This window comes from Mustela erminea, chromosome 3 (genome assembly GCF_009829155.1).
Source record: "Mustela erminea isolate mMusErm1 chromosome 3, mMusErm1.Pri, whole genome shotgun sequence".
Lineage (NCBI taxonomy): Eukaryota > Metazoa > Chordata > Mammalia > Carnivora > Mustelidae > Mustela > Mustela erminea.
This window is the reverse complement of record NC_045616.1, coordinates 129,657,437-129,680,382: the sequence shown is the minus strand read 5'-3', so window position 1 is coordinate 129,680,382 and position 22,946 is coordinate 129,657,437. Positions and strand designations below refer to the sequence as shown.

Sequence of the window (22,946 nt, the reverse complement as noted above, 5' to 3'; positions counted from 1 at the left end):
AGGGCCTGCTGTGGGGTTCTGACACTTTTAGTGGCTTGTGACATATGATTTGTGAATATCAATTTGCCTTCAAAAGCAGAAAGCACATCGACCATTTGCATGAGGTATGCCAAAAGCTGAGTCTAGGTAAGTTTGGTTGAAATTCATTAAGAAAGACATTTGCTAAGACAGGGGAGTAAATCTTTTATTTGATTCAATATATGGATCATTTTTAAGTTCTCCTTGGATTTAAAAATGGCTACATGTAGGTATAGGGGTTTAATTTGAATGACTTTCTTTAATAAAGAGAATACCTCGAGTCTTGAACTTGGAAACTATGGGGACATTAAATAAAAAGGGAAAAGTAAACTCTTAACATTATGCTTTCTTAGTGAAAGAATATATCTTTGGGAAGTTTGGCTTCAAGATAAGTACTTCCCAAGCTGCCTGAAAACACAGTATTTTTTCCTCATAGGCGATTAGGTCAAAAGTATTATCTTTGATCGTACATAAGTGACATAAAGAATTAAGAGCTGAAAGAACTGATAGAAAAATAACTTTGTACTATAAAACTTTGTTTTTTAAAACATTTCCAGTTTATCATTCTTTAAAAAGTTTATTGCTGGAAAAGTACATTTTTTCCCCCTGTTTCTGTTTTAGTCATCGTGAGTATCAAGACATGGCCTTTTGAAGCTGCAGGTACAAATTGGTAGATAGCAAGAAGAGATCTTCTTTGGTCTTTAGGAGGCAAAATTGGGTCAAGAAAGCATAGAACACTGCATAAAACTCCAGCTATCAGGTTTAATTTCCTAATGTCCCATACTGACAGTTTGCCTCTGCTTGACTAAAGGATTTCAAATCTGACTGGTTGTAAGTTGTATCCTATGGAAGGGTGCTGTAGCATACTGATTAAGCGCATGCTCACTGGGGCCACTCTACCTGGGTTCGAGTCCCAGCTCCACCTCTTATCAGCTGTTAAGACTGCAGTGAAATTACTCAGCCTCCTGGCACCTTTAGACTTCCCCATCTGCAAGCTGGGGTGACACTCCTGGTACCCACACATAGGGTTGTTCGAAGATTAAATGAGTACACATGTGAAGTATTTAGGACTAACTAAGATAGGACTAACTAAACAACTAACGGCATGCCACTAGTTGTTATTCTTTTATCCCATTCTAAAAACAGAATTGAAACAATCTCTACAACCCTGGAGCTAGGTATCAGTAGCTAAGACTGTTCCCCCGTTTTATGCCAATCATTCAATGTTGCCTAATAAAATCACTGTTATATTGTTTCTTAAATAAAACTTTACCTGTGTTTTCAGTGGATTCTGTTGATATCCAAAATGATAAAACAATCAGTGGGACATGAAGAACCCATATGTTGATTAATACTGAACTGCCTCCAAACATTTTCAGTGATCAACATGGAAAAACAGGGGTTTTCCATGCAGTTAATCTAAGAAATTGTAAGAGTATTACTGAATGTTTATTATGTTTAAGGTAAAATAAGAATGAATTTAAGGATATAACTTTTTCTAAGTTTGTTTTTTTTTCTAGTTTCTTTCTAGTTTTACTGTAGGACAAAGGGTTACTATTACTAGTTGAAAACTTTAATTCAGTTTAAGTGTCAGTCACTGAATAAGACCATGGGATAGTAGGAAGGCCCAGAACAGGATGCTTTATTCTATAATCCTTGTCATCAAAAAGGAAAATGATATAACAGTTTATGGATGGCATATTTCTAGTGAATAAAATCAGCAGTGTTCAATATGAGATTTTTTTTTTAAAGTTGAAAAAATTTGATGCCTTCTTTTTTTTTTTTTAATTTTTTATTTTTTATAAACATATGTTTTTATCCCCAGGGGTACAGGTCTGTGAATCACCAGGTTTACACACTTCACAGCACTCACCAAAGCACATACCCTCCCCAGTGTCCATAATCCCACCCCCTTTTCCCAAACCCCCTCCCCCCAGCAACCCTCAGTTTGTTTTGTGAGATTAAGAGTCACTTATGGTTTGGCTCCCTCCCAATCCCATCTTCTTTCATTTATTCTTCTCCTACCCACTTAAGCCCCCATGTTGCATCACCACTTCCTCATATCAGGGAGATCATATGATAGTTGTCTTTCTCTGCTTGACTTATTTCGCTAAGCATGATACGCTCTAGTTCCATCCATGTTGTCGCAAATGGCAAGATTTCATTTCTTTTGATGGCTGCATAGTATTCCATTGTGTATATATACCACCTCTTCTTGATCCATTCATCTGTTGATGGACATCTAGGTTCTTTCCATAGTTTGGCTATTGTGGACATTGCTGCTATAAACTTTCGGGTGCATGTGCCCCTTTGGATCACTACGTTTGTATCTTTAGGGTAAATACCCAATAGTGTAATGTCCTGTGTTCCAAAGAAGGCATCAAATCAAAACCACAATTTGATGCCTTCTTTGGAACACAGGACATTAGGGCAAAAACATCTTTGGCCAGATACCTCAGAGGGAACAGCAGGCTATAACAAATAATTTAAAACCCCATGAAATCTTTTTAGACTGTGAAAAACCCAACCACACTACTTGAGGTTGGTCAGTACAGTAGCCATCTCAGATTAATAAATTATGATTACATATAGCTCAACTCAGATGGACATATTCTGGCTCATCTTATTAAATGACTTTGAAGCTTTCAGTATAAAGAAAAAATATGTAAAAAGAAATAAACATGGGAAAAAAGATATATCAAAGGGTGTGCTAATTGTTGATTTTTTAATTAATATTTCCAGATTCATATTCCCTGTGACTTTGCAAGAGACATTCTGTAAGTTATTTGAGCTGTAAATCTGGTCCAAGATGTCTTTTGTAGGAATAAAGAAATGTCATGAACCAGAAGGGAAGCCATCATTTGCATATTCATGGAACCCCCAAGGTGGGCATATCACACAGCCTTCACTGTAGTGCCTGCCAGTTGGAATCACCTGAAAAAAGGGTCATATATGCGAACTGGTGCTGAGGTAATTTCCACAACTGAAGGAAAGAGAGCCTTACCACAGAGAGGAATTCCTCTCAATAATGCCTAAGTCATTAAAGAGCTGCTGGGATTTGAAAGATCATTTTCGGGCAACTCTAGACTATCATCTGGATTCTAGCTTCAGGATTCTAGCTTTGGAAACTGTGCAGCAAAGTCAAGTGATTACTTGGAGGTTTCCATTCCAGCTAACACTCTTGAGATTAGGGGTGCTTGTACACAGATTCCTGTGGTTTCAAAATAATAATAATAACAAAACAAGTGGGGAGGAGCCCTGAGTCACTGAAAGTTTGTTTACACCATTGTCATTTGATGTAGCATCCCCAGCTCTTGCTCATAAATAGCAGTGGCAGGGCACCCGACACGGGGAGAAGACAAGAAGACAGCCAGCTTCACACTGGTGTCACATCATCTCTCCGCTCACCCCAGACTTGGCCCATGTGCCTCGGACCTTCACACTCCGTGAGCTGAGAACTTACCTCACCTCAGGTTTACCAGGAACTTCCAACCAGAGAGTGTTTACATTCCAGCATATGTGTTAACTCACTTTTAAAACGACTTTCTCTTTACAAAATAGACTGGCACTTTCCCCATTCCCCGAATATGTGCAAAAATGGAAAATAGGCAAACATGCAGTATGCGTCTGAAACTCATTCTGCCAAATTTTTTAGATTATTCCAGCTCGAAACACCTTTGGCCTTTTATCTCCTCACCTCCACACCTAACTTAGTGTCATCCTTAATTTGACTTTTTCTTAGAGGTTTGTTGGTATTAAGAATCACTTGAAAAAAAAAAAAAAAGAATCACTTGAGGTGTTTATTAAAGTTCAGATTCCTGGGTGTGTACCTCTTACCAGTTTCACCTGCCCCTGTGCGGTCCTTGCAGAAGAGGACCCCTACCATTTGCATTTTGAGCCAACACCCTAGTTCATTCTGATCATGTGGTCCAGAGGCCCAACTCTGAGAATACTTAATGTTGCTTTAAAAAAAAAAAAAAACTAGCTATTTCAAATCTGGCCTCTCTTGCTCTTTTTGTTCCAAATGTCTTTTCTATGTACTTATTAGAAGGAATCTTATTTTTATTACGAGAAATCGGTAGGGACTGCCTCTCAAGTCAGAGCTGACAACTGCTATTGTATTGCTAAGCATGTTTTGGAAGCTTCCTGTAGATTTGGAGGGACCTATGTTATTTGTGCAGTCCCAGAAACTAGAAGTAAAAATCTTCAAATGCCACCAGGGATGGGAAGATTGATCCTCCTGCCCAGCATGTTCGTTGTGCTGAAGATAACTGTGGATCAGACCTTTTACCCAGGTCCCTTGTAGGACAGCCCTATTCCTAATTGCACCCTCCTTTCCCAATATCACCACCATTCCCTCTCTTCTCAAATTACTGTAGCCCCAACACTCTGTTAACTCTGAGTGTGAAGGAGAAAAAGGAGTGAGTGCCATCAAACTCCAACTTAGGAGGTGTCATCATCAGCCTAAGCTTGGAAAAAAAGCCCCATTACCCTAAGACATGACGACAAAACACATATCTGCTGTCTGCAACTTCATAGCCCCATACTGCTGTGAGAGGAACTAATTTTCTGTAAGAGGAAATGCCAGTTTTAGAACCATGCTTTTTTCCAGCTTTAAAATTTTAAGTGATATAAACAGTCATGATAATAAATTTTAGGAGAGTTGCACCATTATGGAAACATTTTTGTGATGTGAAAAGCTTAAACTAGGATGTTACTGAATTTTATCCACAGTGACAGAGGATAGAGGATGCAGGGTATAGTTTCAAAGAGAACAAATATGGCTTCAATATATTGAGAGACATTGAAATACTTTGGAAAGTACCACTTGTTTACCTTTTAATTATATTATCCATTTATTTTTTTTCTAAGATTTTATTTATTTATTTGACAAACAGAGCTCACAAGTAGGCAGAGAGGCAGGCAGAGAGAGAGGAGGAAGCAGGCTCCCCGCGGAGCAGAGAGCCCAATGTGAGGCTCGATCCCAGGACCCCAGGATCATGACCTGAGCTGAAGGCAGAGGCTTACCCCACTAAGCCACCCAGGTGCCCCTATATTATCCATTTATTAAGTAGATCTTCTCTCACCTTAACTCTAAAAAAGCATCTTTAAGTTGGAAAGGTTTCCATGGGCTTAGCATGTGGTACAGGAGTGTGGCTCTTAGACCACTGAGGAGGAAGAGAACAGATACTCTTTAATCCACACTGAATTTATAACCCAGTGGAAAAGTCAGGCCACAGTTCTGCATCAAACAATCAAAGCCCTTCTTTGGCCCTGGTAGTGACCAGCAATCAAGCTACTATGTGCAGATAAACTGTATTTGTTAAACAATGTTTTAAGATATATGGTCATTTAAACTCATTGTCAATATAGATTCAACTAAAATTTGAGGTTCTTTTATAAGCTTGATAATTGGCTAGATACTTTTACAGAAATTATTTTACTCTTAATTGATCAGATGAAGAATCTAGACATTTAGACAATTAAGAGGTGGATAAAGTGTTCACACTGACATCTGAATTCATGCTTGGTACTGTCCATCATAAGACACTATTTTTGTCAAATTATCCTTAATTTGGGCCACATAAAATGGTCACAGGTGACTGTATTAGTTTCTTAGGGCTGCTATAACAAATGACCACAAAGTTGGTGGCTTAAAACAACAGAAATTTATTTTCTGACAATTCCGGGAACCAGAACTTCAGGAGTCTAATATCAGTTTTACTGGGCTGAAATAAAAATGTCGGCAGGGTGACATTCCTTCTGAAGGCTCTCTAAGGGAGAAACCATACATCGTCTCTTCCAGGTTCTTGAGCCATATTCCTTGGCTCATGGCCCTTCCTTTGTCCTCAGAGCCAGTAGTACAGCATCTTCAATCTCTCTGCTTCCATCATCAATCATCCTCTACCCTCTGTGTGTGTATGTAATCTCCCTCTGCTTCTATTTTGTAAAGACATTTGTGATGGTGTTTAGGGCCTGCTTGGATAATTTAGGATAATGTCCTCACCTCAAAATCATTGATTTAATCACAGCTGCAAAAACACTATATGTGACAATGTCCAGATGTTCCAGGGGTTAAGACCCAATATCTTTGGATGACCATTATTCAGCATACTATACCACCTTCTGGACCCACACAATTCACATCCGTCTCTCATGTATACTATATTCGTCCTGTCCCAACATCCCTCAAAGTTTATACACAACATAAACTCCACTCCAAAATCTCATTTAAATATCATCAGTTAAGAAATCCCAAGTCTCCTCATCTACAGTATCTAAATCAGTTGTGGGAAAGACACTGCTCCATCCTGGGGCAAAATTCCTCTATATCTCTGAATCTGTAAAACCAGAAAATAAAGTATCTCTTTCCAAAATACAATGGTGGGACAGGCATAGTATGGCAGTTACAGACATTTCCATTACAAAAAAAGGAAAGTGGAAGGAAGAAAAAGGAAATAAAGTGTCACCAGTCCCAACCAATTTCAAAATCTAGTAGGGCAAATTCCTGTAGATTTTAGTGCCTTAGAATAGTCATCCATAGCTTATGGGTCTTACCTCTCGGCCAATGGTTAGGGTATCTGCCTCTACACCTGTGGTTCTGCCTTCTGTGCCAAAGGCTCTGCCCTCGTGGTGATCCTGGTGATCCTTCCTTCCTTCCTTCTTCTTTTTTTTTTTTTTTAAAGCTACCATGTGTTTGTAGCCAAATAGTTTTATTGGCCTGTTTCCTGCCTGTACAGTTGTGGGAATCTGACAGCTCTGTCTCTTTCAGTTTAAGCTGGCAGTGTTTCTGCTGATACAACATTCTCACAATCTTGTGGGTCTCCTATGTATGTCATAGGCATCCATGTTGGTAGTCGGAGGGTCTTCCTCAGATCCTCCTTTTATAATCTCTATTCCTAGCGTCTGTTGAAATGGCTGAGGGAGCCTATGAGTCATGTTGCCAATCTTTCCAGCACTAGATAAAGGCTCTCCAGCCAGCCCTGCCCCCAACCTCGGGCCTTTTCTATAGAGCACACTTCCTTACTAGTGTAGCTCCTAACTGGATAGGCTGAGGATTTCCCAAATCATCAAGTTCTGGTTCTGTTTTGCTCAATAGTTCTTTCTTCACTTTATCTCTTTTCTCTCACATTTTACTAAAAGCAACAAGAAATCAGGCTGCATCTTCAACACTTTTCTTGGAATTCCTCACAATTACATTTGCAAGTTCACCACAGGCGAGTTCTACTGCCCGCATGACTGTAATACACAGCTCAGCTAAGTATCTGCCCCTATATGACAAAGACTGTCTTTCCTCCAGTTTCCAGTAACATGCTTATTTCCTTATTTCCAGTAACATCCTTATTTCCTCTAGCTGTCATCAGACTCACTTTTTTTTTAAAAGATTTTATTTATTTATTTGACAGAGATCACAAGTAGACGGAGAGGCAGGAGAGAGAGAGAGAGGGAAGCAGATTCCCTGCTGAGCAGAGAGCCCGATGCGGGACTCCCAGGACCCTGAGATCATGACCTGAGCCGACGGCCCCAGCTTAACCCACTGAGCCACCCAGACGCCCCCAGAATCACTTTTAATATTCATATTTCTACCAATATTCCATTTGTGAAGAGATATGTATTCTTTCAGATAACATAGGCTTTCTCTACTCTGCTCTTTACATCCTTCTGAGCCCTTGCCAGAGTGCTTAAAAGCCTATATTTCTACAGAAGTCTGTTTAAGACAAAAAAGGCTTTCTCCATCATGTGTCTCAAAATTCTTCCTGCCTATTCCCATTATCTAATTCTGAACTCACTTCCACACTTTTAGGTATTTGTGATAGCAGTACCCCACTCTGAGGTATCAAATCTATATTAGTTTCCTTTGGCTGCTGTAACAAATTGCAACAAAGTTGGTGTCTTAAGGCAATAGTAATTGATTCTTTCACAGACTGGAGGCCAGAATCCCAATATCCACTCGACTGGGCTCAAATGAAGGTGCCACGCTCCTTCCATAGGCTCTGGGGGAGACTCTCTTTCTCTTCCAGCTTCTACAGCAACATTCCTTGGCTCACATCTCCTTCATTCATCTTCAGAACCAAAGCATCATATCTTTAAGTCTCTTTTTCCCTGTTTCCATCACTGAACTGCCTTCTGTGTGCGTCTGATCTCCCTTTGTCTGTCTTTTATAATAAGAACAAGTGACAGCATGTAAGGCCCATCTGGATAATGTAGGATTATCTCTTCATCTACAAAGCCTTAACTCAGTCACACCTGCAAAAGTTTTATCATAAAAAGTAGCATTCACAGGCTCCAGGGATTAGGACTTCGTATCTTTGGATGGCTATTATTCAGCATATCATAGTTGTTATATCCTAATATTGGTATGCTTGCAAAATCTGGCCCTTAATCTAGGCAATGAGTGTATCGAGTAAAAATATTTTAATAATAATTTAGTTCATTGCACTCATTTTGTAGATGAGGTGTCTGAGGTCAGGTTAAAGTAAATGGCATGCCTAAGATTGCACGACTTAGACTATGAACCATAGTTTTGACACGACTAAGACTATGAACCATACACTTTTACTCCCAGTCTTTGCAGTACATTCTTCTTCTCTAAATGAATTACCAAGAATTGCTCATTTCTTAATTGTTACCAAATATTCCAGTATCCAACTATAACTCTGAAACAAAAAGTATCTCACAGCCAACATCAATTTTTAAAAGATAATAAAGTCATCATTTCTATCCACTGACCGTAGTCAATAGTAGCTTTAGGAAAACTGGAGAAATATGGGTCCAATTCAAGGGATTACATAATATTTCCATCCAGAAGTTTGTGTGAATTTGAGTACTTGACATTCAGTTAAGTAATGATGGCCCTAACATTTTCTGAGTTCTTAGAATTGTAGAACTTAGAACCCAATGTAATTTTAAAAGGTAATTTACTTAAACCACATTTTTTCGGGTAAGTGGTATATTAATCATGCTTTCCAGACAAAGTGACAGAACCAAGGAGTCTAAGTGATTTGTACTGAGGATAAGCAGTTAAAAACAACAATTTTTAACCCAGTAAATATATAGAAAGGACCCATTATATGCCAGACTCTGTATTGAGGGCTTGCATGTGAAGGTGAGTATAATATGTACAGTCCTTACCCTCAGCATGTTTTCTGTGGATCAGGAAACTAGATGGGTAAACTAATCACATGTGAGAGTGTGTTAAAATACTAGAGACAAAGTGCTTGGTGAGAGTTCAGGAAGGTATCCTAGAGGTGACATCTAAGAGGATTTTGAAAGGAAGAAGTGCTAGGGGCAAGGGAAGAAATGTCACTCCAGCTAGACCCAGTTGTATATACAAGGTCTGGACATGAGGGGACAAGGAATGTTCTGGAGCTAACATCTACTCAGTATGTCTATAATGGGGAGTATAGTAAGAAATGGGGTTGGGAATCAGTAGGGAAGAAATACTGAGAGCCTCACAGGACCTGTTAAGGAATGTAGAACTTGTTCTTGTTCAAGGACATTGTGAAGAAATTAAAGTATTTAATAGGGAACTAGCTTGTGTAGGTTTGTGCCTTATACAGAACAAACTGGCCTTCAAGAGTGAATAGGGTGCTACCGAAAATATGCCAGGGCAAGAGGTACATGGTGAGACTGTCCCAGCACCAAGGCAGAAGGTCTCTTTGCTGATCCTGGACTAGGTTTGAATCCTGACTCACTTATGCTATCGCACTTGAGCCTGGCATCATAACTTTCAGACTCGGTTTTCTCCTCTAAATATAGTATGGGAGTAACAATGACTATTCATTTTATAGAATTTTCCTACGAATCAACTCAAGAACATATAAAAATGCCTTATAAACTATAAAATAAAGTATAGTAGTATGATAATCAGCTTTCTGTCTAATCTTATATTAGGCCATGACTTAGGGATCATTTCAGAAAATGAGATAATTTTAAAAAAACACAGCAGTCCTAGCATAAAATGGTAATGAGAGCTAACATACTGAGCTCTTAAAGTGTGCCAAGCCCTGTATTGAGAATTTCACATTTATAGTCTCAGTTGTAAGCTTACAAACTCCTCCTGCCAACACTGATGAGGTAGGTGATGTTATCTTCACTTAATTGTTGCAAAGATCATGATGTAGTAATTTGTCCGAGACCACAAAGCTGCCGAGCTTTACAACCCCGATTCTGTATCAAGAAGTTGGTCTCCAGAGCTCATGGGCTTCATCTTGGGTATAAGTTTCATACTTGCTGTCCATGTCTTAAGCCTCATTTGTTTTAAAAAATTTAAGTATATTCTTTTGCAAGAAAAGGAGCTGTATCTACTTTGTTTCTTTTCCTAATCATCTAAACCAGGTAAGCCTGAGCTAATTTAGAACAGTAATGACAAGAAGAAATACACAATGGGAACAAATACTGATGAGGCTTCAATAGTAGCCTTTGGGAATCGGCTGAGAAATGACAAAACCCTTCCCAGCGCTATGTATATTTTAAGAACTTCTGCAGTAGAGACTATTTTAAATTTTTAAGCAACGATGAATGCCATTTGGGGTGGATCAGAAGAACTATTTTGTGTCCCTAATATAAAATCAGTTTTGAGTTTTGGTTTGTTTTGCTGATCAAGCTAGAATTTCAGTATGTTTAGGTTACGTCTATTATACTATAATTTATACAGCCTTGTAAAATATTGCTCTGCTTTCTCTTTGTTCTTCCTTTACTTCATGAAGTAAAACAAATAACGAAGGTCAATTTTAAATGAAAAATCTGTTCATGTAACATTTTAGCAGAAAATTGAAGTTCTCAAATATAAGGGTATTTATATACCATACCCCCGCCCCACAGGGCAGCACTTTCTAGTGTATTTTACTTAGTGTTTCATAAGGTAGCCCCAGCCTGTAAACTCTGCTCCACCTCCTTTGCCTACCTGTTATTGGCTGGAAATTTCACACAAGGTTCTGTGCTCTCTTTTAGGACATTCTTGCTCCTCTCCTTCTGTCGATGTCTAGCTGGAGTCCTTATCATCAGTGTGATACTGCCCCTGTCATTCATGCATTGCATGGGTTGCTGTCCATTTCGTTTCTGCCCTGCTTCTTTGATGGTTGGTATAAATGTCTTATATTATATCTTCCAACCCCTTGTGAGGATCTCTGGCTAGATTGTAAACCCTTTGAGGCTATGGACCAAAAAGGCCGCAGTCATGGGATGAGAATCAAGAACCTTCTACAGAATTTACTGAGAGCTGAGCCTCTCTGATAATCCTGGCTCAAAATCATATTATAACTTGGAGCATAATTTGTCTTGAAATATCTCACCTAGAATCACTTTTCTCTTTTTTCCTTTTCTGCAATAATCTCCTTTCCTCCAATCTCCATAGTTACCTATTTCATCCCTGTTTGTTTTCCTTTGTTCTTTTACAATATGTCCTTGAACTCATGTGTTATCTTCTTAATTTTCAACTCTTCTCTCTCTCCTCAAATTATCTTCAGTTTTCAAATATCTGTTACTAGTTTCTTAATAAACCAGATCTTTGCTCATTCCCCCCAAACTGTAGAGCATTACAAATACTACAATTGCAAATCTTAAATAATTTCAGATGTTCAAATATTTCCCTTTAATAAAAATGCTAGGTGTATTCCTCATTCCTGCCTTTCTTCAGTTCCAGTATTTTTACTTCCTTCTTCAGCAAATAATCTGCTAGTTGCTTTCCTGATCCTATTCCTTAAAACAAAGGGAAGCATCATCTTTACATTTTCTTTATATAATACCCATTTGATGAGGCCTTATTAGGCACCAGGCACCATTAATCTAGTCCATTCATTAAGTCTGACTTCAAACTTCTCACCACACCCCAGGCTCAGTGCACTGATTCTGTACTTCTTGGAGGAGGCATCACTCGCCATCCTCTTCCTACCCCCAACCTTCAGATGTCTTTTAACCATGAGGTTTAGAATAGTTCCCAGTTGTTTTCTTTTAGAGTATACTACTTGTTTCTTCCTCGCATTTACCCCAATTTTTCATCACATCTTTGTTTACTTGATCTTACTTTCTTTTGGTCACTGTCTTTAGACTATGAGAGCAAAACCATCGTTTTTCAGTACTGTATGTACGTGTCACACAGTATCTGACACAAAGCAGGCACCCAATTTCTGCTGAATGAATGAATAATCTCACTTAATTGCGACCACATAGGAAAGAGGAAGGTATTGTTAATGTTATTGTTTTACTGATAACAACTTGCCCAAGTCATACACTGTTGTCTGGCAGTTCAAAACCTTAACTACACCCACTTCTGTGTCTTCAAAGCGCATTTTCAATCCAGGACCATACTTGTAATCACTTTTAATCAAAGCCCACACTTTCAATCCCTCTTTCCTACTGCCTCTTTAGCAGGAACTCTGGACTTAGCCTTTCTGACTTTGATACCGTGGTACGATTACTTCTGTAGGATTCTTTTTAGATCGCAGGTTCTCATTTCAGTTAATTTAGCATGCCATCAAATGCCTGTGCTTGGGTTATATTTCCTTCACACCTTTCTTGTCATGTCAGCCCTTTTGCAATGCTACTCATTAGCTTGATCTCTTTCCTGGGAGTTCAAAACCCTTGTCTCCATCACTCTAGCAAAAAGCATGTCCTCCTCCTTCCACAGTCTGTGTCTAAATGCTCTCTGGCTTCTTCTGCTTTTCCTCTGGCTTCGAACATTCTGATTATATGTCCTTTACTGTCTCTCTTGCTTCAGCTTTAAAGCACTTCTGTCGTTTTGTTTATTAAGTTTTTATTCCATAATCCGATCAACATGCTTAGCACTTCTTTTTTCATATTTGTAGAATCATACCCCTCTACGGCAATGTTCCAAAAAATGCCCTAAAAATCTGGCTTACTATATTGGTAATTACTGTTATTAATAACATTGTAAATATAACTCACTTTAGATGAGAAATAGTTTGTAAATTAATATCATATGTCACCATTTTCCCCATGTTACAAAATATTAATTTTTCTTTTAATAATTCTATTAATAAATCGAATAAATTTAAGCTTTGGAAATATATCTACATCTGTATATTTATATAATTTGAAACCAATTGTGTTTTTTTAATTTGAAGTCAATTGGAAAAAGAAGCTTGACTTTTAATTACTATGGTAGCAGAGCAATCTAACATATATAGTCAGATTCTGTATATAATAAAAATAAATTTAATTCAGCCATCAGTACAAAAAGCCTCTTCCTTGAAAGAAATACGAACACACCTGTTTCTATTAACTCAAATTCTAACTTCTGTCAGTGTCTTAATATTTTTCTAACAAAGATATATGCATTTCTATATTTGGTCAGGTCGGAGTATATATATGCATATGTATTTTACATTTTTTGACAATCATTATTAATAAGAAAACGAGTTTTATTTTTTAAAGCTACATTTGGCAGGGATGAACAGAGAAGCTTTGTAATTTAAGGGAAATCATGAAGTTGGAAATAATAAAAACCTTTATGGTTAGCATTCATCTTCTTTGAAATAAATGTTGACTAAAATAGAAGAAAAATAGTTATTTGATTCTCTAAATCGTCTTTACTTTCTCTCACAAGAGTCCAAAGACAGAAAGGTAGGGAAATTGACAAAGTAGCTAGTAAGTGTTACATGTACTAAAACAAGTTAAAAGAAAGGTAAAAGGAACCTGTAAAAAGAGAGTAATTGGAAACAGAATACTTAATCTGGGGCAAACTACAGAAGGATGATTTAATAACCAGTCAGCATTCATTCACAGAAGGTACTTTTCCGTGGTTTGCCTATTTCACTAAAGGCAAGGCTATAAGAAATTGACCTGAGTGCTGGGATAAGAAAGAATTCACTGGAGATTCAACGTGAGAAGAGACTCCTGATGGGGTCTGTGGAATTTACATTGCTGAAGAAATTTATCGCATAGACTATAAGTTGTCTATCTTGGATGTTGCACAGTCAAAGAGGTTGAGGCTGCTGACTCCAAATATGACATGCTGAGCAATGATAATGGATGACTTTCCCTGGCCTAAGTGGAGTGGAAAGGGTTTGGAAGGCAGCTAGGCTCACCACTATACCACCAACGCGTGGAAAGGGGTTGGAAATCAGGAAAAAGTCAGGTGGGAGGAGGGGACAAGGAAAAGAGGAGGAAAATAATGAAGGACTGAAAAGGCATCATGGTTTCTGAAAAAGTATCAGAGGCAGGGCTACCACAGGTGGCTAATATTTCAGGTGTATAAATGTCTCAAGACAGAACTATTGAGTCTTTAAGCGTCTGCCTTCAGCTCAGGTCATGATCCCAGGGTCCTGGGATCAAGCCCCGCATCGGGCTCCCTGCTCTGCAATGAACCTGCTTCTCCCTCTCCCACCCCCACCCCATGCTTGTGTTCCCTCTCTCACTCTTTCTCTCTGTCAAATAAATAAATAAATTCTTAAAAAAAAAAAAAAGAGAGAGAACTATTAGAGGTTGATGAACCTTGACTTGTAGAGACTTTATGAATATGTCGGGTTATCCTCAAACAGGGGAAAGGCATCAAACAAGGTTAAGGATGAAAACCAACACATACGTTTTTCAGTAAAGCATGTTAACACCAGGTGCTTGAAAGAAAATAATGATTATAGAAAAATGATCTTTTTTTTTTTTTTTTTTTTTTAAAGATTTTATTTATTTATTTGACAGAGAGAAATCACAAGTAGATGGAGAGGCAGGCAGAGAGAGAGAGAGGGAAGCAGGCTCCCTGCTGAGCAGAGAGCCCGATGCGGGACTCGATCCCAGGACCCTGAGACCATGACCTGAGCCGAAGGCAGCGGCTTAACCCACTGAGCCACCCAGGCGCCCGAAAAATGATCTTTTTAAAAAGTTCTGAACTTTGCAGTTAAACATTGCTATTTGGGATTAAGTTGCAGTTAACCCACACTATTCATAAATAAGTGACAGCTGTGGTGCAGTTATTAGGTTATATTTAGTTGACAGTTACCTGAAGTTGGGGATCTATTGACTTAATCAATACTTTGCCTCTTCTATTAAGGTTAATTAAATGGTTCATTAATCGTTCCATGTCATCTTTCACTGTAGGAAACATGCCAAACATTTGAAAATTCCTCATTAATGATAACACACATACTGACAGATTAGATATAGGTAAAGGTGGACAGATTTAGGCTAAAGAATTATTAGGTGAACTATAAAACGAGGCAATGCTTTACTGCCAGCACTATGAATCTTTCAGATGGTAATTGGATGCACGTGTTAGCAGCAGTAAAAAGTCACTGTCCAGTTGTCCACCTTACATGGGAATCTACTCGGAGTGTCTTCTTTGATTTATTGTTCCAATTAGAACACAGTGTTCAAAGAAAGAACACAACTGACCTGATTTTAAGGCCAGGGAGCCTTTCAGGCTATTATTTGGTGGATGACCTGACTCCCTTTTAGGTATCTTGAAACTTTCTATTTGTGTCAACTCTGTACTGATTAAATGTTTGGTTTTAAACTGATTCTATAAAACATTGACATTTTATATTCATTAATCCTTGGCCAGGGTGTCACTGATGACTTCCCAAGATGCAGGTACATTTTCTTTCACTAAATTTAGAGGCCTAGTTCTAGGCTGCCACTTGACATCCAGACTAACTGGCATAGGTAAAGGGAGCAGGCACTGGGGGCTGGGGTGGGGGAGAGAGGGTTGCGGGGGAAGAAGGCCAGTGATGAAAAGTTAAGTATTTTTGATTGGCAAAACCAAGTAACAACACCACTGGTCACATGGTAAATGTAAATGAGTCTAAAATCATTGCAATACACCATAAAAAATGAAGATATTTCTGCATAAAAGACTTGAGACAAAATGAGGTTCATTATCTTCTAGATTGTGATAAAGCTGTATTAAAATTACATAAACATAAATCTTATGTCTCATCATACTGGAAAATTGAAAAAGAACTTAAATTCTGGGAGGGAAATGCTAATGTTTTACTTATATTAAGCAAGTATCAACTCTTAATGCGAACAAATGTTGGAACAGTAATACTAAAAATGTCATCTGAATTACTCTTCATTGCAGAGTTCACAGAATTAATGTTAAGATAGATTAAAATCACTTTGAACTCATACACATGTATTACTCTTCTTTCTGAAGGATAATAAAGAAATATCATTTGTACTACAATTTTGGATAAGTGTCCAGACATTTAAGGCTTAGGAAAGATGTAGATATTCACAGGCAGCTCATAAATGTGAGGAACATTAGCTCCATTTCAAATGAGCTGTCAACTTTTTTTCCAGCATTTTTGGCTTGTGGGAAGTCAGACATTTGGATAATAAATGGGGTTTGCCTCTGCACATGAAGGTAACTCTGCAGGAATTTAAAGTGCTCATTCATATTCTACTATAAGTTCATTAAACACTAAAAAGATGAACTGGGATAAGCCTTTTTGCTCTAAACCAGACAGTAAAAGTATAGAAGAAAATGTGCATGCAATGGAGTTTCCTTGGCTCTGTGAGACACAATTTTTCTTTTAAATTCTGTGCTTAATCATCATTTTGAAAACACCTGTTCTTAAAGAATGGGCCATACCTTTGCCTAATAGAATCCTAAAATACCCAAGACCTACCTAGAAATTGGCATTTCTCAGTTCTCAGACTCTAATATTGGCATATGATTCCTGCCAACTGTTTTCTTGGGTTTCTTCTAGTAGGTTATAAATCAGGTTTATGAAGAGGAAACTCTGTAACTGTGCATTTTTTAATGGATTTATGATAAAGCCATCAAAGTGGAGGGTCCATATGGTAGGAATGCAGTAAAGGCAACGGGACAGTGTCATGTAAACATTAAATACAGTGCCTTCCACCTTCATAAATCCTCAGTGTGCATGATTAAGTGCTGTCAGCTGTAAATTATGCAACCAAACTCTAGAAATGACCACAACTTAAAGAGGATACCAGTTGTATATAGGTTTTCTTTCCAAAAATCCATTGTATATTTATTAGGACATGATATTCAAATCCCTACTACTTTCTCGCCCTTACTTAACTTCCTATAATAAGTCCTAGTCCTGATTTAGAAGTAATAAGGCAGACCTTTAATCCTAGACAGTAATTTGTCATTTATATGTGGTAAAATACCTTTTAGATTTGTAGACTCATTTTAAAGCCTTCTTTATATATATATATAGCTTGAGGTCTCTACGATTTTGCCCTTTTTAGAGTCGTATATCAGAAGTTTCTGCAACAGCCCAATTTCACACTGGTATTTACAAAAAAAACTTACTTTATTACACGTGGGAACAATTAAACATTTTGCCCTCAGCTGTAAACAATTACTATACACAATGACATTCATGGGTTTTTCTTAAATGGTCATGTATTTCTAATGCCCTTTTCAAGAGATGAGATCTGTGTACATGTATTTTGTATTTCCATAAGCAGATATATGCCCAAACAAAATATGGAAAGAGATATTTCACTTAGAGAATGCACTAACCTTGTCTGATACCGTGTAGCCACCTGCAGTGAGGACACCTTGAACATGTTTCATTTCTGTTCCTCTCCCAATTTACTACTGTTCCAGGTTGAACCTGAAGAACTGTCGGTGTTCATAGCAAGAAGTGGTTACGATTTTAGAATTTGTTGTTTAGAGTTCTGAGGCATCTAATTAGAATATTATTGGCATCAATGTTGCCAGTGGTGGAGGTAAAAGAAATAACCAAATAGATTTGGTTTCCAATTGAATGACCTTGGATAATTTCCTTTTTTCAGCTTCATCTTTGAAAAGATATGGATAGTTATACCTTAATTATAGGACCATGATGTGTTAAATGATCTATATATTTGAAGAAATAGGCACATGCTACACTGATTTCTCTGTTGTTTCCGGAACTCCTTTTCTGCAAAGACTCCCAAGCACTGTGGCTTTCTGTTTTGAGAATAGCCATTCTTGGCAATCTCAAGTTTAGGGATACATTTTCTTTTCACTAGACTCCCCTTTTCTACCAGTGACAACCGTGGGAGAAGCCCACAGTCCACTCACATCCAGAAGTCAGTCCACCCAGTCCCAGTTGCAAGGGTATCTAACAGCTGTATCCAGCTTTCCTAGGAGGCCAGAACTGGAGCTGAGTGGTAATGTTTCAAGGGCAAAGAGCTAGATGTAAAGAATGATAAAACAAACTTAAATGAGCCTAAGCAAACCTAGTGACAGATACACTACAGCTATTCTAAATTATTCAAGCTTTCTTAGACTTCTAGCTTAAAAAACATAATTCATCTTTGCTTCCTTTATTCTATTTTCATATAATGGCATAGAATCAAACCAAAAACCTTCTTCCACAAAAAAAAAAAAAAAAAGTTATAATCACCTAAATTGCGAAGAGTTTCTTTAGGCATATAATATTTTTAGAACCATCCAATTTCTGGGAACCAGCTTTGGAGGTAGAAGTTAAAAACGATTTTGCAATGCTTATGGGTGATTTCCTTACTTCCCTTTTGTTAGTATTTTGCTGGCAAAAAGCCAGTAAAGCAGTTGTTTAATTACCCAGGACATCCCAAACATGTAACCTCTTAGATAAGCTGTTATTGTATTTTAGCAGCAATAATACTAGGGTCAAAAGTAACAAAGAAAATTAAGCTTCAAATAAGCAAACCTCAAAAGAACAGCTTTGTATATTGAGAATAATTAATAACTTGTTTAGGAAAATGTTACTGAAAAGTGGTTTTTGGACAAGGAACTGACACTCTTCAGAAACCCTAATATTTAGCAGGCTACCATTTGGTGGGCTGGCTGGCTGGTTACCCTGTAGGCATGGCAAAAGTTTGTTCACATGTAATTATGCAACATTTAGACAATATCTTAATGATACCATGTAGTTCAGCTGAATCAGTCCAGCTGGAAACTGTAGCAGTGTTCTGATTACCCAGCCACATGTGAAATTAAGACTTTTTCAACCTCTACTTTTCACTTGCTATGTTTTGATACAGATGTTCTTGGAAAGCCTAAATTATTATGGTTTGACATTATTTAGCAGTAAGCCCTACCCCCTTTCATTTTCAACCATTAATTAACATTGTATTATTATATAAGATATGATATTTTAACAAGGGCTGTTGCTACACTTTATCATATGGAAGAGATATTATTATATTTTGGATAAAGTGGAAATTCTCCACACTAGTTTTTATGCAATAAAAATTATATACTCTTCTCTTCACAGATAAGTCTTGTTGTAAAAATATATTTCTATGTGTATCCGGACAATCATTTTATTAAATAAGCACACACAATTATTATTTTAGAAAATATTAATTTCAGTTGTGTAAACAACCTAGTATAGATTGGTCCTTGTTTCACATTATAAAGACAGTTAAAATATACCAATAGCAAAATCAAATTAGTTCAGAAGAAACAAATAACAAATGGAATTTTGCTCAAGGTTAACACTTTGAAAATATATTTATCTCCATGAACTAAAAATACAAAGAAAGGTTTCAGTCAATGGGGATTTTTTTTTTTTTCTTTTTAAACTCCCATCTCACTCTTTAGCAAGTGTTTAGCTTACTTCTTCCCCTATCATCCTACCTGGATGACACAACTCTTTTGTTTTAGAAGTGAACAAAGGTATTAAATTTTAATCAACAACTATAACATCTATGCACAGTATCTAATGAATTCAGGTAACAAATGACTTTCAAACAAAAAAATCATAAATGACATTATTTCAGCCCCTTTCTATGAATCAGAATGGAAAAAAATAGGACTATTTAAAATCTCTATATTAAACACAAGATGGAATACTTTAAAATACTTTCACAAGTATTTTTATTACTTCTAAACATACTGCTAATTTTAGTAAACAGAAACAGCTGCTGAAGAGGAACAGAAATTAATGCTGAATATATGTAGATTCCCAAATAAGAAGTCTTAAGTCTTAATTCCTATAAATCTTTATTTAAAAAGAAAATGCTAAATTCTGATTAACTGTCTTTCTCCTTAGTACCAGATACTTTTCTGGGCCAAGGTATCTTGGAATGTCCAACCCTTGTATTTAAGTCAGTTGCCAAGAAATTCCCAAACAACTGACACAGAAAGCGTAATTTGGAAGGACCATTGAGATAATGCTAAATGGTCATTAAAGATGTTTAAATGTCATTGTCTACTGTCCTCAGTGTGCCATTACATAGCCTCAGGATCCTTTCAAACAGCAATCAATAGAGAGTGAATAAGTCTCACCACTTGAAAGTAACTAGGAAAGGAAGCCAAAGGAATAATCTGGCTTTGCAGGACTGATTCAAGAAGAGACACAATATCTACCCCTCCTCTTCTAGTTCTCCCTCCCTCTACCCAGCCCACAGCCCTGCAAGAAAGAAGTGAAAGAGCTAAAGAAGGAAAGAGAGAGAAGAAAATGGAAAGAAATCCAGGGATGAGGCGGAGGGCGTAATTCGTCCTGAGCAGAAAACATCATCCAAGGGGACAAACTATAACCATGGAAACAGACTTATGACTTTTACTTTGAAAATAAAAGAATGACAATGAAATTTGTGTGAGGTCTGTGTGAATCCAGTCCCAGATGTTTACAGAGCTGTAGTAGTATGGCTCTGCAATATGAGAGGTTTCAGAAGAAAGGAGTACAACAGGACACCACAAAGCAGCGCATATGCCATTGACAATGCAGACGTGAGTGAGCGTCATGTTACCAAGAGAGAAGGCAGGCAGAAGACAAATAGCAGCGGTGGTGCCTGAAAAGCTAACTTCGTGGACTGCGATCACTCAAACCAACATGAGGGGGGAAAAAAAAATCAGAACCAGAAAAATGTTTGCACTCCTGTCTAGATAGGTAGTGGGGTAAAGACATCGGGGTGGGGAGCCAGCAGAATTGACTTTTCTTTCTTAAAGGTCCCATAAAGCCCCTATAATTGACAGCGGATAATTATTTTCAGCTTGAGGAAACTGTCCCAAAACTCTTAATAAGATTGCCAGCGAAAAGAAACCAAATGTGTTTACTCGAGCCATTTCCAGAAGGGAGGGAGAGGGGACCTTGAGATGGGGTGCGGAAGGGCTATGGAGACGGAGAGGGGGCATCTAGGCACAGCAACAACTCTCCAGCGCCCTGCGTGGTCCTGGGAATGACAAGCCGGAGAGACGGGGCAGATAGGGTGGCAAAGAGTCGGGGGGTGTGGAGGGAGCTGCGCCAAGGAGAGGGGGTGCGGCTGCACAATGTATGGGGGGGGGGCGTGATTTAGTGTGAAAGTATTCCACTTAATCATTTTACAGGGGTTGGGGACGTAAATATTTAGCTGGCCACATCTGGAACAGATTTTCCCCCCCTTGTGGGGTGGGGGGTGGATCATTGGAAGGAGGGGAGCGCGCGTTTGTTACTTACTGTACGGGCAGTTCTCCTTCTTGGTACCGCTCACCTTCCCGTTCTTCTCAATCTTAAGAAAGTACTTGGTAAAAGAGAAGAGCTTTCTCCAGCGGACGTCTCCTTGGAGGTGATTGTAGCTCCGCACATGCCTCCCCGCACTGGCAGGGGAGGAGAAGGAGGAAGAGGACGAGGAGGAGGAGGAAGAGGAAGAAGAAGAGGAGTTGGTGGCCTCTGGTGACACCATGTCCTGACCAAGGGCTTGGCAGGTGACAGGGATGGAAGACACCAAGAACAGCAACAAGAAGCAGCAGCAGCAGCCAGGCAGGTGGGGAAAGGCTGAGGCACAATGTGTCAGTATCCATTTCCACATTGTACTGAAACTCTCGGCACTGGAAATTGTCTCATCAGAAGGAACATACTGGAAGGGTAAGACCTGGTGCGAGGCAAGGAGACAGCTGGAGGTGGCGGCCGCTGCTTAGCTCCCTCTGGGCGCGGATCTGGCCAGAAGTGAATGCACCAACATCCATAACTCCTCGGAAGGGCCGGCTGCCTCCCCTGGCTCCTTTCTCGGATCCGCTGCCTTGCGCCTCTCGAGTCTCCCGGTGAATGGTGGACGTGGGTGGCCGCAGTAGCAGGAGCTGGTGGTGGCGGTGGTGGTGTTGGTCCCCAGCGATCTTCACTCCCCTAGGAGTTACTTTGTTCTCTTCTTCACTCCTTTCTTCACCATGGTAGATGCAAAAAAAAAAAAAAAAAAAAAAAAAAAAAGGTCTAAAAAACAGATGACAGCACGGTGAACAAAACCCACAGAGGTCGGGGTGGGAGGCTGGGGGAGAGATCTGCGCCTCTCCGGGGTTGGCACCTTCTCGCCCCTCTCGGCAGAGCCCCCGCCTGCTAGCCGGTTCTAAAAGCGCGTCCCTTTGGAGTTGTCAGAACCGGAGGCGAGCGAGCTGCCGGTCGCCGTTGCTTGCTTCCCCCTCTTGCTTTCTCTTTTTGGTGGTGCCTGTTGATTTGAAGCCTCCAGAAAGTCACTTCTTGTTTGGGGGAGATGGCGGTTGGTGTTTTGTTTGGCCCTGTTTCCCTCCCCCCCCACCCCACCACCCCCTTCCTTTGGAAAGCCCGCTTGTAAACAGGTTGAAGCCTGGAGTCTAAATGTCAGTGATTCTAAGCCAGAGGTGGGCTCTGCCTCTGCTGGTCAAACCTCATTTGCAGGGGTGGAGAAGCGGGGGGAGGGGGGTCAAACGGCGGTGGGACATCTGAAACCCTCGGCTGCTGGGAACGCCAGGGAGAGGGAGGGGGAGGGGGCCGAGGCGGGGTGGGGTGGGGGGAGAGTAGGGGAGCAAGGAGGAGAGAGCCCGATGCCTCCGCGGAGCTGGGGGCTGCCGGGGCCCTTCCCCGTGGCCCCGCGGCCGCAGCCTCCGCCCCGCGCCTCCAGCTCCGGCGCGCTGCTGGGAAGCGGCGGCGTGCGGGCTGCGCGGGCCACGGGCGCGAGCTGCGTCCTCGGGCTCTCCGAAGTTTGCCGTCCTCCAGCCTGAACCGGTCCCCTCTGGGGAGCCCCCTTCTCACTTGTTCTCCGGCGTAGGAGCTTTTCCCCCCTTCCTCTGG

General features: G+C 39.5%; 1 protein-coding gene across 1 annotated transcript in view; it reads right to left on the bottom strand.

The window, feature by feature from the left end:
• The window catches only part of FGF10 (fibroblast growth factor 10), an 88,419-nt gene extending 65,801 nt beyond the window's left edge, over nucleotides 1-22,618 (bottom strand). The window contains exon 1 of the mRNA XM_032337449.1: nucleotides 21,363-22,618. Coding sequence (XP_032193340.1) covers nucleotides 21,363-21,714 — 352 coding nt within the window. The 5' untranslated portion in view covers nucleotides 21,715-22,618. The remainder of the gene's footprint in view (nucleotides 1-21,362) is intronic.
• Between the last annotated feature and the right edge of the window lie 328 nt (nucleotides 22,619-22,946).